The sequence below is a fragment of the Lepidochelys kempii genome, chromosome 4, assembly GCF_965140265.1.
Source record: "Lepidochelys kempii isolate rLepKem1 chromosome 4, rLepKem1.hap2, whole genome shotgun sequence".
Lineage (NCBI taxonomy): Eukaryota > Metazoa > Chordata > Testudines > Cheloniidae > Lepidochelys > Lepidochelys kempii.
Genome location: NC_133259.1, coordinates 112,578,808 through 112,592,647, shown reverse-complemented (window position 1 = coordinate 112,592,647; position 13,840 = coordinate 112,578,808). Strand labels below are relative to the sequence as shown.

General features: G+C 44.6%; 1 protein-coding gene across 6 annotated transcripts in view; it reads right to left on the bottom strand.

The window, feature by feature from the left end:
* Window positions 1-4,743, bottom strand: part of BOD1L1 (biorientation of chromosomes in cell division 1 like 1) — a 56,829-nt gene extending 52,086 nt beyond the window's left edge. For 3 of the 6 annotated variants that reach the window (XR_012158711.1, XR_012158713.1, XR_012158714.1), the window contains exons 1-4: window positions 4,101-4,742; window positions 3,246-3,370; window positions 1,495-1,685; window positions 265-879 (exon numbers count right to left, since the gene is read on the bottom strand). Coding sequence is in view for 3 of the 6 variants with exons in the window: in XM_073342486.1 (XP_073198587.1) it covers window positions 265-879; window positions 1,495-1,685; window positions 3,246-3,370; window positions 4,101-4,301 (1,132 nt within the window). In the remaining 3 variants the exon portion in view is untranslated. Of the gene's footprint in view, window positions 1-264; window positions 880-1,494; window positions 1,686-3,245; window positions 3,371-4,100 lie in introns of all 6 variants that reach the window. The other 3 variants (XM_073342486.1, XM_073342484.1, XM_073342485.1) reach the window with 3 other exon arrangements.
* Window positions 4,744-13,840: the final 9,097 nt, after the last annotated feature.

Sequence of the window (13,840 nt, the reverse complement as noted above, 5' to 3'; positions counted from 1 at the left end):
CTATTCACATTGTGTGCATACGGCAAGCAAGATTTAGGCTTCTGTTACAAGTCCACCTTTTCAGAGGAGGGTTCTGGCCTTTGAGGGGGAATGCTAGCATTACTGTTGACTTTATACTGTTACATGGCTCGTTAAACAGGACTACAGTTACCAATATTGTTGGCCCAACATCTTTTCACTTTCTAAATCCACTTTTGAAAACCTCCACAAAAACCCAAAATGTCCCTCCATCCCACAATACTTTTTAAGTTGCCTTTTCTATACCTTCTTTTACACCTTCTGTTATCTTGTGTTTACTGCTGCTTTTTTCAGTAGCCAACTGTTTTACTGATTCTGACTCTCTCTCTTTCACTTGCTTCTCTTCTTTTGGTTTTAGGGCATCATCATTCTTCTTTGAATGGTCAAACTTCTTGTCATTCTTTTCTTTTTTCTCTTTTTTTCTTTCCCCTTTCTCAGTGCTCTCTGGTTTCCTGTCACCTTTATCTGTCAATTTACTTTTCTGGTCATCACTTTCCTGTAGAATTTCTTTGCTTGGATGAATTAAATTGTTAACATCTTTTGTTGAATTTTTGATTTCTTCACTTGGACAGGGGAGTTCACTTAAATCTTCACACTTTGCAACTGCTTCACTCCCTTCTGAAGGATCACAAATGGGTTTCTCTTGGTCTGGGAAGTCTTCTGAGTTTCGCTCTCTCTCTGTGCTACCATCAACACTCTGTTGAGATGAGAGTCTTTTTGAAGTTCTGTCACTGTTCTTGGAATTTGTATTTTCTGTTGAAGCCCTGGCAGCACTTGCTTCCTGGTTAAGAGAAGTTATTGTTTCCAAAATGGACATGGCATCACTAGCTACATTAGCACTAGGAGCAGTAGTAGAAACACCTTAAAGAATGAGAAAAGAAAGAAAACATTTTAGCTAACCAAGATTTCTATAACATTTGTTAAAAGGAAATATGTATTTCTACATTGACTGGTTATTATTTTTGAAGGGGAAGGACTTTTCAAATGAAACTTGAATCTCAGAAATCTGTTACGGGAAAAACTGAATAATTAGACTATTACAATACCTTAATTCTGTCCCTTCTGCATATGTATCTTAAGGACAGCCTAAATGCCCAAAATCTTTCCAAACAAAAGAACTGCATTAAGACAGTTACATCTCTTGTACATAATTGGCTACTCATCTTTTATAGCCTAGATCCTATTTGATCCTGGTGTGAAAGTCAGTATTTAACTTTGAGACTGTAACTTCTAGGACAGACTGATTTCCTGGTAACTTCAAGTAGAGGCGAAATTGTGATAAGTGTTCGTCTCTCCTTCCCACCCCTCACAGCAGCAACAAATCATTATCCTGGGCTGTTGTCTCTCACAGAGCTCATCTTGCTGACACTTCAAATATTTAGTATTAACAGCAGAACTAGGGATGATCAATAATACCACTTGCCAAGACGCGAAAACCAGGTAGAAAACAGACAACATAGAGTAACGGCAAAATACCTTGTAGTGTGATGGAAGCATCTGCTTTTTCCTCACTAGGGGCTGTACTGGGGCTTGCTTCCTCTTTGTGATTTAATGTGGCTAAAAACTCATGAACAGCTTTTTCCACCTGAGGTCTGAATGTGTGGTTGATCTTTGGATCCACAACCTGAGAAATAATTCTGTCAATTCCAGACTCCAACATTCCAGACCTGAAACAAAATAATTGTAATACTTAAATATATGGAAATTTATTTCCACAAGCTACCTTAAACAGATCTGGTTTATCTAAAGGGTGTTCCTTCCACATACACAACTTCCAATAAAGCACTAAGTTCTCAGAAAGTAATTGTTTTCACTTGCTTCAGGAATACCCATAGCGGACTTGTGTCTAGGTAGTACTCAAAACGTTCTATCAACACACATAGGAATAAACCGTTCCTATCCAAAAAATTTTTTGCAGCATATGAAAGATAGTAATAAAACCTATACCAGCAGCCCTTTTACCATGCCATTACTAGCTAACTTCTTGTAAGCACTGCAGTAATAGTGGGTTTTGGGGAGGGACTTAGATAAGAGGGTATTTATCTTTATGAATCAGTCTGAGGAGGGTATTCCATGCAGAAGGGGCAGCCTGGAATGTGTCGGCAGCATTATATCAATTGTCTTTATAATTCCAATGCCAGGATTTCTCAGTATGGCATTGGGTGACAGCTACTAAACAGTGGAGTTCAGATAATTAACTTACCTGTATATAATGGAAAGGTTAAGTGTTGAACCAGTTAGCTTCCTAATGGCCTACCTTTTGTTCATCATACTCTAGAAACTGCATAGGTTGTTTATGGCTACACTTGACTTGAGACCCTGTTTCCATTTACGGTGTTATCAAGTCTTAACTACAAAACACTTGTCTTTGCCCTATCCTCAAGTGCTGATTCCTACAACTAACTTGTGCAACAGGTGGCAAAGGCTCACTATTCACACAGCCAGTACTTTTGTTCTCAAGTTTCTCATCTGTCACTAAAGTTGACAGGAAGACATCCCTAATCTACACATGTTAATTTGGAGCAACATTAGGCTGCTTCTCATATTAGTGTATCTGGCAACACCAGGCCAAGGACAATGAGGTAAATGCGTTTATGACACAAATTGTGGCACTGTAAATGCTTATTCTAAGTTATTTTGATATGATCGTTTACCAGCAGTCTTACAAAACTTTTTAGCTGTCTACAAAAATCATGGCTGTTCAAGGATTCTTGTTTTGTGAACACGACTTTGAGTAACTTACTTGTGCTTTAACATACGTGGATTATCATATTCACAATCCTATTAATAATCCAGGATTTAACCCACAAAACCTAATGACAACTAGTAATTTGCTGAATCACCCACTTATGAGGTAGCAGTAGTGCTAGAATCCCTACATTTGAGGATATTACAACATATCACATAGAATCATAGAATATCAGGGTTGGAAGGGACCTCAGGAGGTCATCTAGTCCAACCCCCTGCTCAAAGCAGGACCAATCCCCAATTAAATCATCCCAGCCAGGGCTTTGTCAAGCCTGACCTTAAAAACTTCTAAGGAAGGAGATTCCACCACCTCCCTAAGTAACGCATTCCAGTGTTTCACCACCGTCCTAGTGAAAAAGTTTTTCACATATTCTCTCTTCATAGAAGTTTTGGAACTTCTTTGTCTATTTAGGTTTCCATTCATTTAGGGGATGAATATCTTTTAAAACAGCAGAATATTAACTCAACTTGTGACTTACTTGAGAACCTGCTGCCTAATATTATTTCTCAGCTGATTCTTGTTGAGATGAGGACTCCAGGTATGAGTTGCTAGGTGGTTGGAAACAAAGTTGTCAACACGTTGTCTTAGGTTTTGATAGGCAGGCTAAAAGGGCAAAAAAAAAAAAAGTGAGATCAGATATTAAAAATGCTGCTTGAAACTCATTTTCCTAATGACAAGAGCTGAGAAACTTAAAAAAACCCTAGATCTTAACTGCTGAGTCAATACAAATACCAGGACACAGCCTGCCATCCTCTGATGGGCAAAGACCATTTACCAAAACCTATTTACCTAAAACAGTTTTATGACCCATATTGGAGGCATGTTTATAATCTACATAAACAGCATGTTCTTCTAAAACCACTGACCGGCCTCTCTAAACAAATGACACGATCTTGCCGAAGTCAGTCACTGACAACTGATTTTAAGGGGAGCACACTGGAGAGCTCATTCCTTAGGCAGGTAGAACAAGGAACCGCCACGGATCTGTCGCTAACGAGGATGTCAGGGGTCTAGTGCGAGAGACAAAGCGCTGATGTGTTGCTGCGATGTGCCCCCTTCCCATGGGGAGCGATATTCCCCGGACCCTCTAGCCAGGCAGGAGTCTCCGCAACGCTGCGAGCACCCGCCGGCGCCGTGCCCTGGGCAGCCCTGCCTCGCCTCCGGCAACCCTCGCCGCTCACCAGGGAGGACCCTGCTGCGCATCTCGGCGAGAGAGCCAGCCCCCAGCCGCGGCGGCACCAGCCCAGCCAGCGGAGGGGGATGTTCCCGCAGAGCCGGGGCAGCTCTGTGTCCCTCACTCCCTCCTCGGACCTGCCCGTCCTCCGCCCCCTACCTTGGTGTCCACGTCGGCCAGGCAGTCGCGGCGGAACTGGTCGAACAGCCCCTGGCTCTTCAGGTGATTAACGATCACGGACACCAGCTCCGGCTCCACCGCGCCGCCCCCTCCAGAGGCCCCGGGCAGCGGCGGCTGCTGCTGTGGGGGCGGCGGAGGGGGCGGCGGCGGAGGGGGCTGGGGCTGCGGGTTACTGGCCATGGCGGGAGGAGGGCCTTCAGAGAGCGCGGGCGGCTGCCGGCTCCGCTGCCCGGGCTCCAGGCAAAAGCTGGTTACCGAGTAGCAGCCGCGGCAACTCTGACCCCGGAAGTGAAAGGGAACGGAGGGAGGAAGCGAGAGACAACGAGCAGGGAGGCGCAGCGAGCGGGAGCGGCGCCACGGCTGCGGGGAAGGGCTGATTCGCACCGTGAAAGGGGCGCTGCTACCAGCCCTTTAACGGGACCACGGGGAGGAGCGGCCGTTGCCCCTGCTCCCACGGCGGGAACATCCGAGCCGAGCTCTCCGGCTCCGGCTCCGGCCTCCCCTGGCGCGGCCCCATTGCTGCGCCCAGCAGCGCCGCCTCGACCAGCCGGCGGAGCGAGCGGCGCTTCCGATCCTTGCCCCGCCTCTGCCTGCCGCGACGCGGGTCGCCCAGATTTCCTGACCGCAAGCACCGGAGAGAGAGAGAGAGGGGGGAGGGACGGCCGGCCGGTTCTGAGCATGCGCATGTGAAGTGAGCATGCTCAGTAACAGCCGCTGAAGCCGCTGCCCTGAGCTGGGTATTGGCGCTCGCCGGAACCTGAAGAGGCAGGTCTCTGGGGGCGGGGGCGGGACCCGAAGTGGTGGCCCCGGCTGGCCAGGCCCCTGGAGGCAGGGGAAGGGCTGAGGGGCACCATCCGGGATGGGGGGGGGGGGGTTCGGAGCTGGGGTTGAGAACGGGGTCCAGGCGGGGCAGAGGGGCTTCCCCCTCATCCCCCCCCCCCCCATCGCAGGACACTATGTCTTAGCTCCCGCCCCCCAGGGCCCTCTTCTCCAAAGCACAGCGCATCCCCATGCCTGGCCCAGGCAGCTCTGCCCTCTCGGTCCTCTACTGAGCGGCTCAGGGAGACGTGATTCAGTGGCATATCCTAGTACCCTCCCTCCCTCCCTCCCTCCGAAAACGAGACTGGCCCGTGTTTAAACGCACCCCTTGTCAGGTTCTGTGTCTGTACAAAGCCTCATCGCACTTCACAAAATGTGGCTGAGCTGCAGTTCTCACTCCCTGAACTGGCCTGCCCTTTTTCTTGTGATCACCTGGAAGTCAAGTTTCCCCCCTGTTAAATTCTTTACTTTTTAAAATGTTATTTTTATTACTCTTAGCACTTCATCCTTCACCTTCATTAATTCATGGCAGATGAATGTCATTGTGCCGTTTAGATGATATGTTAGGAGTAATAATCATTTTTAAATATTCATAGTTGCTAGTAGGTTCAGCAATCACAGCTCAGTGTTTCTAATGTAGCACTTCCTGTTTGTATCGTGACATTAGTTTTTAATTTTATTTTTTTTAATACACCAGTTTATTCTTTGGGATCATATCACATCAAAGCTGACTGATTTCCGGGGTTGATGTCAAATTTAAGTTTCCTTTAATCCACCAGTCAGGATTGCTTTTGTCAACCATTATTTTCTCTTGTTATCCGGCACCCTCCTCCTTTGTCACGTTACCACATATGTGTAGAATTTGATTTGCAAACAGTCTCTGCAGGTCAGATTTTTAAAGGTTGAAAGTGTCTCGATGCTTTTGGAAGTCCCACTAGTCACTTAAATACCTTTAAAAATCTGGCCGAGAAGGCACTATACTATCTTCTGTGAAATCCTTCTCAAATGTAAATTTCTGTTGTAATTTTTTCTAAATATAAGTATACAACCACAAGTATTAAAAAATCATGAGTTATGCACCCAAAAATCACAAAATTAAAATAAATAAATACATTTTAGGTTCTTTATTTTGCCTTTTTGTTTCTGAGCCTTTAGGGCGCACTAGCTTCGTACTTTTTCTGTTACCTCTCCCAAAGAATCCATATACCTAAAACAGTTGTACATTCCAGTAACATTCAGAGCTGTGTTGGACTTCCAGTAAGATGTGATTTTTTGTAAAATAAAACTTATTAAAAACCCTTATTTCTGTAAGTAATTTGCCATCCTGTAAACACTGAAGTGCACACTTCACTCTTTTGTTGCTTCATTGGTTACATACATAAATGTTAACATTTCTACTGAATTGTGTATGCGTATTTTAATTTCATAGCCTTTTATGTATGCTTCATATGTTGATATGATATCTTTTAGTGATGTTCTTCATTTTGACAAGTTTATTGCGCTGTGCTGCCAAAATCAAGGATTTTTTTTAAAAATGAATTATCCTGTTCCTCCTTTGCGTTGGTTGGATGGGTGGGCACGGGAGATCTGGTGCAGACCTCACCTAGTTTGCCTTTTGGTGAAACTAAAGTGTCTTGTCTCTACCATGTTTTTACAGTGGGATAGCCACTGCATGTTTGTTACCCCATGGAAAAAACTCTCGTTTTCTTAGAACTGAGGACACAGACTATACTGATGACTGAGATGTTAAATGAACCATTATTATTCATTGCTTGACATCTCTGATGCTGATTGTGTGGCTAACGCTGCTCCTTTGCCTTTAGAGAGATTTGTGTCTGAGGCTACGGTTACGCTAGACAGTTTACAGTGGGGGAACTGCAGCAATGCAGCTGCACTGCTATAATCTCTGTAATGTAACTGCTCTAAGCCGACAGGAGAAAGCTCTCCCATTGGCTTAACTACTCCAGCCCCGTGAGTGGCGGTAGCTATGTCAGCAGGACAAGCTCTCCCGCCAGCATAGTACTGTTTACACCAGCACTTAGGTTGTTGTAACTTGTGTCTCTCAGGGGGATGGCTTTCTCATACCCCTGAGCAACATAAATTAATCTGCAGTAAGTGCTAGTGTAGACATAGCCTTAATATCTGCAGACCCCCATTTGTACAGGTGTCATGGAAAATCATTTAAAAGCATTTTATACTAAATGAGTTAAGATATCCTCCCCCTATTCTCTTCCCTTATTGAGAGATTATCAGGGGTCTCAAATACGTGGCCTGCGGGGTGCATGCGGCCCATGGAGTTATTTCCTGCGGCCCGCCATAGGTGCCGACTCCACCAGCAGCCAAGCTAACCTCACCCTCTGCCCCCCTCCAACCCCTCTCCCCTGAGTGTGCCGCGTCCCCACTCCTCTGCCTACCTCCTAGTGCTTCGTGCTGCCAAACAGCTGTTTGGCTGTGCTTAGGACTTTCCAGGAGGGAGGATCAGGGATGTGGTGCGCTCTGGGGAGAGGCAGAGAAGAGGCGGGGCTGGGATGAGGATTTGGGGAAGGGGTTGGAATAGGGGCAGGGAGGGGGTGGGAAGAGACTGGGCTGGGCAGGGCAGGGCCTCATGGATTAGACGAGCAGTCTGAGGTATGAAGTTCAACATGTATGATTCTTTGCTGTGAGTAGTTGGGAAGAATGTTTGTTAAAAGTGACAATGTATTTTGTATGAATAGTTACTTCAAAAAGTTCCTGCCATTAGCTATGTTGATAGACTCTTAGTGTAGATCATCATCACTATTACTGACCACATAAGGAATAATTGCAGGTGTTTATATTTTATTAAAACCCCTCTTTGCATTACAGTTTTTAAAAAGTGAATACATTGACTTTTAATAGCATACTATATTACTCTTCATTTTTGACAAAACTTTTGTATCATTGTATGAAAAGGTTTCAGTGATGCAGCCCTCGGGCCAATGTACTAGTCCTCATATTGCCCTCATGGTGATTTGAGTTTGAGATCCCTGATCTAGATTGTGTGACAGTAAAGGTGTGAAGTTAAGTGGTTGTTGGGCGGGATCGAACCTGGGAGCTCTGGAGCTTAGTGCATGAGCAAAAAGCCATCTCTCTTATATATATAGGGGAACACCACACCTAGGAGGTGTGTGGGTTACAACAGCATCTTAACCCCCTGTGTGGATGCCTTCATTCAGAAGTAAAGTGGCTATTTGTTGTGTTTACACCTTTCTTACATTATGATGGTAATATTAATTAATCCATTATTGTGATAGCCACAAAGTTGTGAAGACAGTCTGATAGGTAAACTGAAATTATTTTTGTTGCAGCCTAAAACATTGTGATGTTGTGTCTCTGTGCATCTGCAGAGTGTAGGACTGATCACCTGGTCCAGAAAGATCCATAAATAGGGTGTGGCAGTCACAGGCGTTGACTTACCAATGTGCTGGGGGGTGCCTGACCCCTGGCTCTGCCCCAGCCCTGCCTCTGCCCATGCCCATGCCCCACCTCTTTCCATCCCCTCCCCTGAGCACACAATGTCCTCACTCCTCCCCTTTCCCCTCAGAGCCTCCTGAACACTACAAAACAACTGATTATGATGGGCAGAAGGCATGGAAGGTGCTGATCAGCAGGGCTTGCTGGCAGGCAGGAGGCGCTGATAGGGGGCCTACCAGTGGATGCTCAGCACCCACCATTTTTTCCCCATTGGTGCTCCAGCCCCGGAGCACCCACTGAGTTGGTGCCTATGGTGGCAGTTACTAGATGTGCTCTGTATTATTTCTGAAGCTGTATAGGATGTTTTTAGTGTAGGCAAGCCACTTGAGAAGTGTGAGACTGTACCCCTATATTCACACTATTGTAATAATCTTTGTACAAGGTATGCTTGTGAGGTATCATTTCAAAACTCCTAATGTGCTGGTCATTACTGTCCTGGTAAAATGTGCGGCAACACTGTATGTAAGAGAGTGGTCACTTTGGATGGGCTATTACCAGCAGGAGAGTGAGTTTGGGGGGGGGGGGGGGGGGAGGGAGGGTGAGAAAACCTGGATTTGTGCTGGAAATGGCCCAACTTGATCACTTTAGATAAGCTATTACCAGCAGGAGAGTGGGGTGGGAGGAGGTATTGTTTCATGGTCTCTGTGTATATAATGTCTTCTGCAGTTTCCACAGTGTGCATCCGATGAAGTGAGCTGTAGCTCACGAAAGCTCATGCTCAAATAAATTGGTTAGTCTCTAAGGTGCCACAAGTACTCCTTTTCTTTTTGCGAATACAGACTAACATGGCTGTTACTCTGAAAACTGTATGTAAGGTTATAAGATTCCATTAGGTGGTGTTACTAAAATATGTTCCATGTCTGGAAAGTGGACAAACCAATTTCTCAGAGACCAAGGGCAAGCTGACACCTCAGTCTGATATAAACAAGGTCAACAGGCAATTACTTGCTAAGTGACTATTCTTTGGCAGGAAAGGGGACAAGGGTGAAAAATCTACTTAGCAAAGAAACAGCATGGAGTTTCTGTTCATGTAGCCACCATGCTCCCAGCTTGAAATGGTTCTCCAACGGAAGACCGGACTAGAAAAAGAAGGGGTAGATACCCCAGCATACACCCTCCTCCTTGCTCTTTCTATCCATTGATTCATGGCACCAGAAGGAACAAAGGAAGCAGTCATTAAATAGAAGAAGAGGTCCTGACCTAAGAAGTATAGCCAGTAAGACTGTTGAGCATATGGTGAGAAAAACTGCTTTGAATTTAGTTTAAATTAGGCAAGTTACTTTTTTCTTGTAATCATTTCTGACTTTTATGCCTCATTACTTGTACTCAGTGTCTCTTTGTGTAGTTAGATTAAGCACACTTTATTAATAAATTTGTTTTGAATGAAGTATGTGGGAAGCTCCATTTCGGGTAACAAGATAGATGTGTAATCATTTGTTAATTGATTTTTTAATTAAGCTTGTATTGTTCAGGAGAGGGCTAGGGAAGGATATATTTCTGGGGGGAAATCTGGAACTGGGGGTGTGCTGGAGTCACCCTGTAGTGTAATTCAGGCTGGTAAGAGACTAGGGGTGACTGGTAGGCTGCAGATACACACAAACCAAGCTGAGAGGGACTTACATGTTGGTGCTTGTTTTGTGAACAGTCCTGACTGGAGGCTACAGCAGCCAAGCAGCGTAAAGGGCACCCCACATTAGAGGGCGGGGTGGCATAGCTACTCACTATGTCTATAGTGTGCCCCAGATGATATGTCACAGTAGGTCACTCCTGATTTTCTCAGCTATAAGCTGAGAAAAATCAGTGTTTGAGGGGTGGGAAAAGCCCTTTGACAGCAGTGGCTTATTAATGCAAGCACATGTACATGTCTGCTAGCGGATAGCTTTGTGGACAAAGCTGAGAAATGTTTTGAAAGTGAGAATGTTGATATTCTTAACAAAAATCTGCAGAAGCTATGCATATATACACTACATATTCTGGCAACTTTATAGAATCAGAAAAGTATGGCTGGAAGAGGAACCCTGAAAAGTCATCAAGTCCAGCCCACTGCACTGAGACAAGACTAAAGTAAACCTAGACCATCCCTGCCAGGTTTTTGTCCAACCTGTTCTTGGGGGTGAGGAAACCAAAAACATAACCACCTTAATTGAGGGTGATTCTACAACCTCCCTTAGAAGCCTATTCCAGAACTCAACTACTGTTACGATTTGAAAGTCTTTCCTAATATCTAACCTTTTCTCCCTTGCTGCAAATTAAGCCCATTCTTTCTTGGCCTATCCTCAGTGGACATGTTACCCTAAATTTTGGGCCCAAGGTACTTCAATATTGGTCTGCCTATAATTCTAAATAGATTTGAGGATTTATTCTGCCCAAATGGGGAGAAAGGTAGTGACCTGCCCTAAGGGAATTGACAGGAAATTTGTCTCTGACCTGCAGAGGACTTCCCAGCATAGCTAACCCTTGAAAGGGCACAGATACAGCCCTCCGATCAAGAATAGGTACACAAACAGCAATGCTTCAAACAAACAGTCTTATTTATTAAAAGAAAGTTAAGTGGTTTCCTTTTCTTGCTTTACTAGATATAGTGTAAAGAGAAAGTTACAATGTATTGTAGGCAATTTAAAAAGTCATGCATTTAAGTGTTAAGACAAATACACTGTTGCAAAATTGGTACACACTTGAATGCTTCATACATATGCATAATGCCTATAATACAATAACCTTAGACATGTTACAATGTAGCATACAAGTACCCAATATGTATGCATATAACAGCATAATATAGCATTAAACAAACATGAAACAATTAACAAAACCATTCTGCAAACAGTGGCCAGCTGCTTACAGGATGGGGTGGGGTGGGGCAGTTCTCACTCAGTAGCAGATATCTAGCTTTATTGACAGGTATACACATAAGTGGTTTTCAAATAAGCAAACCTCAGACTTACATTCCTTTTCTCAATCCCCCAACTCATCTTTAGGTCCTTCTGCTCTATCACATCCTCCCCTACAGTCATCATCTTCTCAATCACTCTCATCTCTTACCACACACCTTCTAGCTTGCCAGCTGTCTCCTTTTATTCAGTTCTCTGACCTTTTCTGATTGGTTGGCCTTTCAAATTGCCTGCTCCCTGCGAGCGTGGCAACTCATTCAGCCAATCAGCTTTACCCTTACATCATAACTACTCCTCCTCCTTCCCCCTCCCTACAGGTGTTTTGAGTCATCCTCCTAAACTTTGTTCGACCCTTGTTTCTGATTTGCTATGGTCAATTTATGATTTGCTAATGGCATCTAAGTAATAGATAGCAAGTTTAAAACAAAAGGAAGTACTTCTTCACACACTGCACAGTCAACCTGTGGAACTCATTGCCAGGGGATGTTGTAAAGGCCAAAACTCAAAATGCAAAAAAGAACTAGGTAAGTTCATGGAGGATAGGTCCATCAATGGCTATTAGCCAAGATGGTCAGCGATGCTATGTCCTTAGCCTCTGATTGCCAGAAGGTAGGAGTGGATGACAGGAGATGGATTGCTCGATGATTGCTTGTTCTGTTCATTCCCTCTGAAGCACTTGGCATTGTCCACTGTCAGAAGACAGGATCCTGGGCTAGATAGACCATTAGTCTGATCCAGTATGGCTGTTTTTATGTAAATTTCTTCCTCTGAGCATGCACTCTGCTACCTTACTCTAAGCATCTGGTTGCCTATATCCCACCTAAACTCCAGAGCAACTTGCAAAACAGGGAAGATGCGGGGGAGCAATGTTTATCTTGTGTATAGGGCCCTATCTCATAGCAGGTTCAGAGACTGTCTACTGGATTGGGTTCCATTCAAAATCTGGCTGGAGAAGGAGGCTGTGGTGTCCTCTTCCACCTTAACTTCTAGTCCAGTAGTTAGAGCACTTGCTTGGGATATAGGAGTTGTAGGTTCAATTTTCCCTGAGGCAGAGGGGGTAAAAAAATTGAAAAAGGGTTTCCCACATCCCAGGTGAGTAGTTTAACCAATGTGGTTCCTGCTCCTTTGGTTGTTTTGTGTGGAGTTAGGCAGATGCCTGTCTCATTTTCTCATGAAACAGCTTAGACACCTGCCTCCAAAAGGAAGCTTACCTGCAGTGATGACTTAGGTGCCGAATTCTGTGATGGGATGGATCTTTTAACCTTAGAGATTTCACCTGCCCCTCTGGTCAGTATATCCCATTGGCTGGCTTAGGTAGCTCTCCGCCCATGGTGCTGGCTTTTGTGGATCCCACTCGGAGGTGCCTCTCTCTCTCTCTCTCCATTCATTGTACAGGGAGCTGAGGCACCTAACTCAGGATTTGTGAATCATAGTGGTGTTCCTGTGACTTTCTTGGTGCCTAAAAGCTAGGCATTGAGATACTGAGTGGTGGAGTGCCTAACTCCCTTTGTAAATCTAGTTCTTACACCTTTTCCTCATTGCTACAAAAGGTGAGTTTTTGTTTTGCTTTGTTTCACTTGGGATAATTAAGGTTCAGGAGCTATTCTGAACTAAAAGCCCAGGGAGGACAAAGCACTTTGGTTTTAGCAGTGAGGAAAAGGCCTCAGAAAATGTATCTGGAATAAGATCAGAGGTAAACATGCTCATATGTTTGTGCCACAGTAAAGAGGTAAAAATTTTGTTTTGAAAACTTGATCAATATGTGTAACAGTGACAAGAGAGGTGAAGTCTGGATAGGAAAGAAAGGTAGATGTCCTGCCTAATAGCTTGTGTTTAAAATGTATTCCTAAGTATTTCAAATACTGTTTACAATGCTTTACACTAGTTTCAGTGTTTGTGTGTACATTAGTTTCTACAGTAAACAAACATTTATGGCTTAATCTGCAATGAAAAGAAACTGTTGCGAATACAAGACAGCACAGAGCTTTAAGCAAGCAAACAGGCTGGTCTGCCAACGGACTGGTCCTGTCAGCTCTCCACCCTCTCCTTTATTCTTTCTCTCCCCCCGCGCATTACATTCTCCAACAGATAAAAGGAATACACTGGCTTTGTTTAACATTCTTATTTACCAATTTCTATCTACCGCATTCCTTGCTCTTGGGCCTTGAGCCCAGTCCTGGGAGGCTTCCCACAGTTCATGTCATCTGGGCGAGATTCCAAGGTTCATGCCCTTGAGAGGAGCCATGTGTGCACTGCTCCTACACAACACTCCGGGTGTGCCCTGAATGTTGCCAAGTGCATGAACCTTGCATGAATGCTACATCCCCTCCTTTTTTGTTTATTTGTGCTCGGCCATCTCGTGGTAGCCATCAATTTGCTTTTGCAAGCCAATTAACTCCCGGACAAACAAGGTCAGAACTCGTGGAGCCTGCCAGGGCGGGTCTCGACAAAGCCTTAACAAAAAGGAAATACATTGCACACAGCAACAGCAAAAAATAAGCCCAAGAAGGTAAAGTG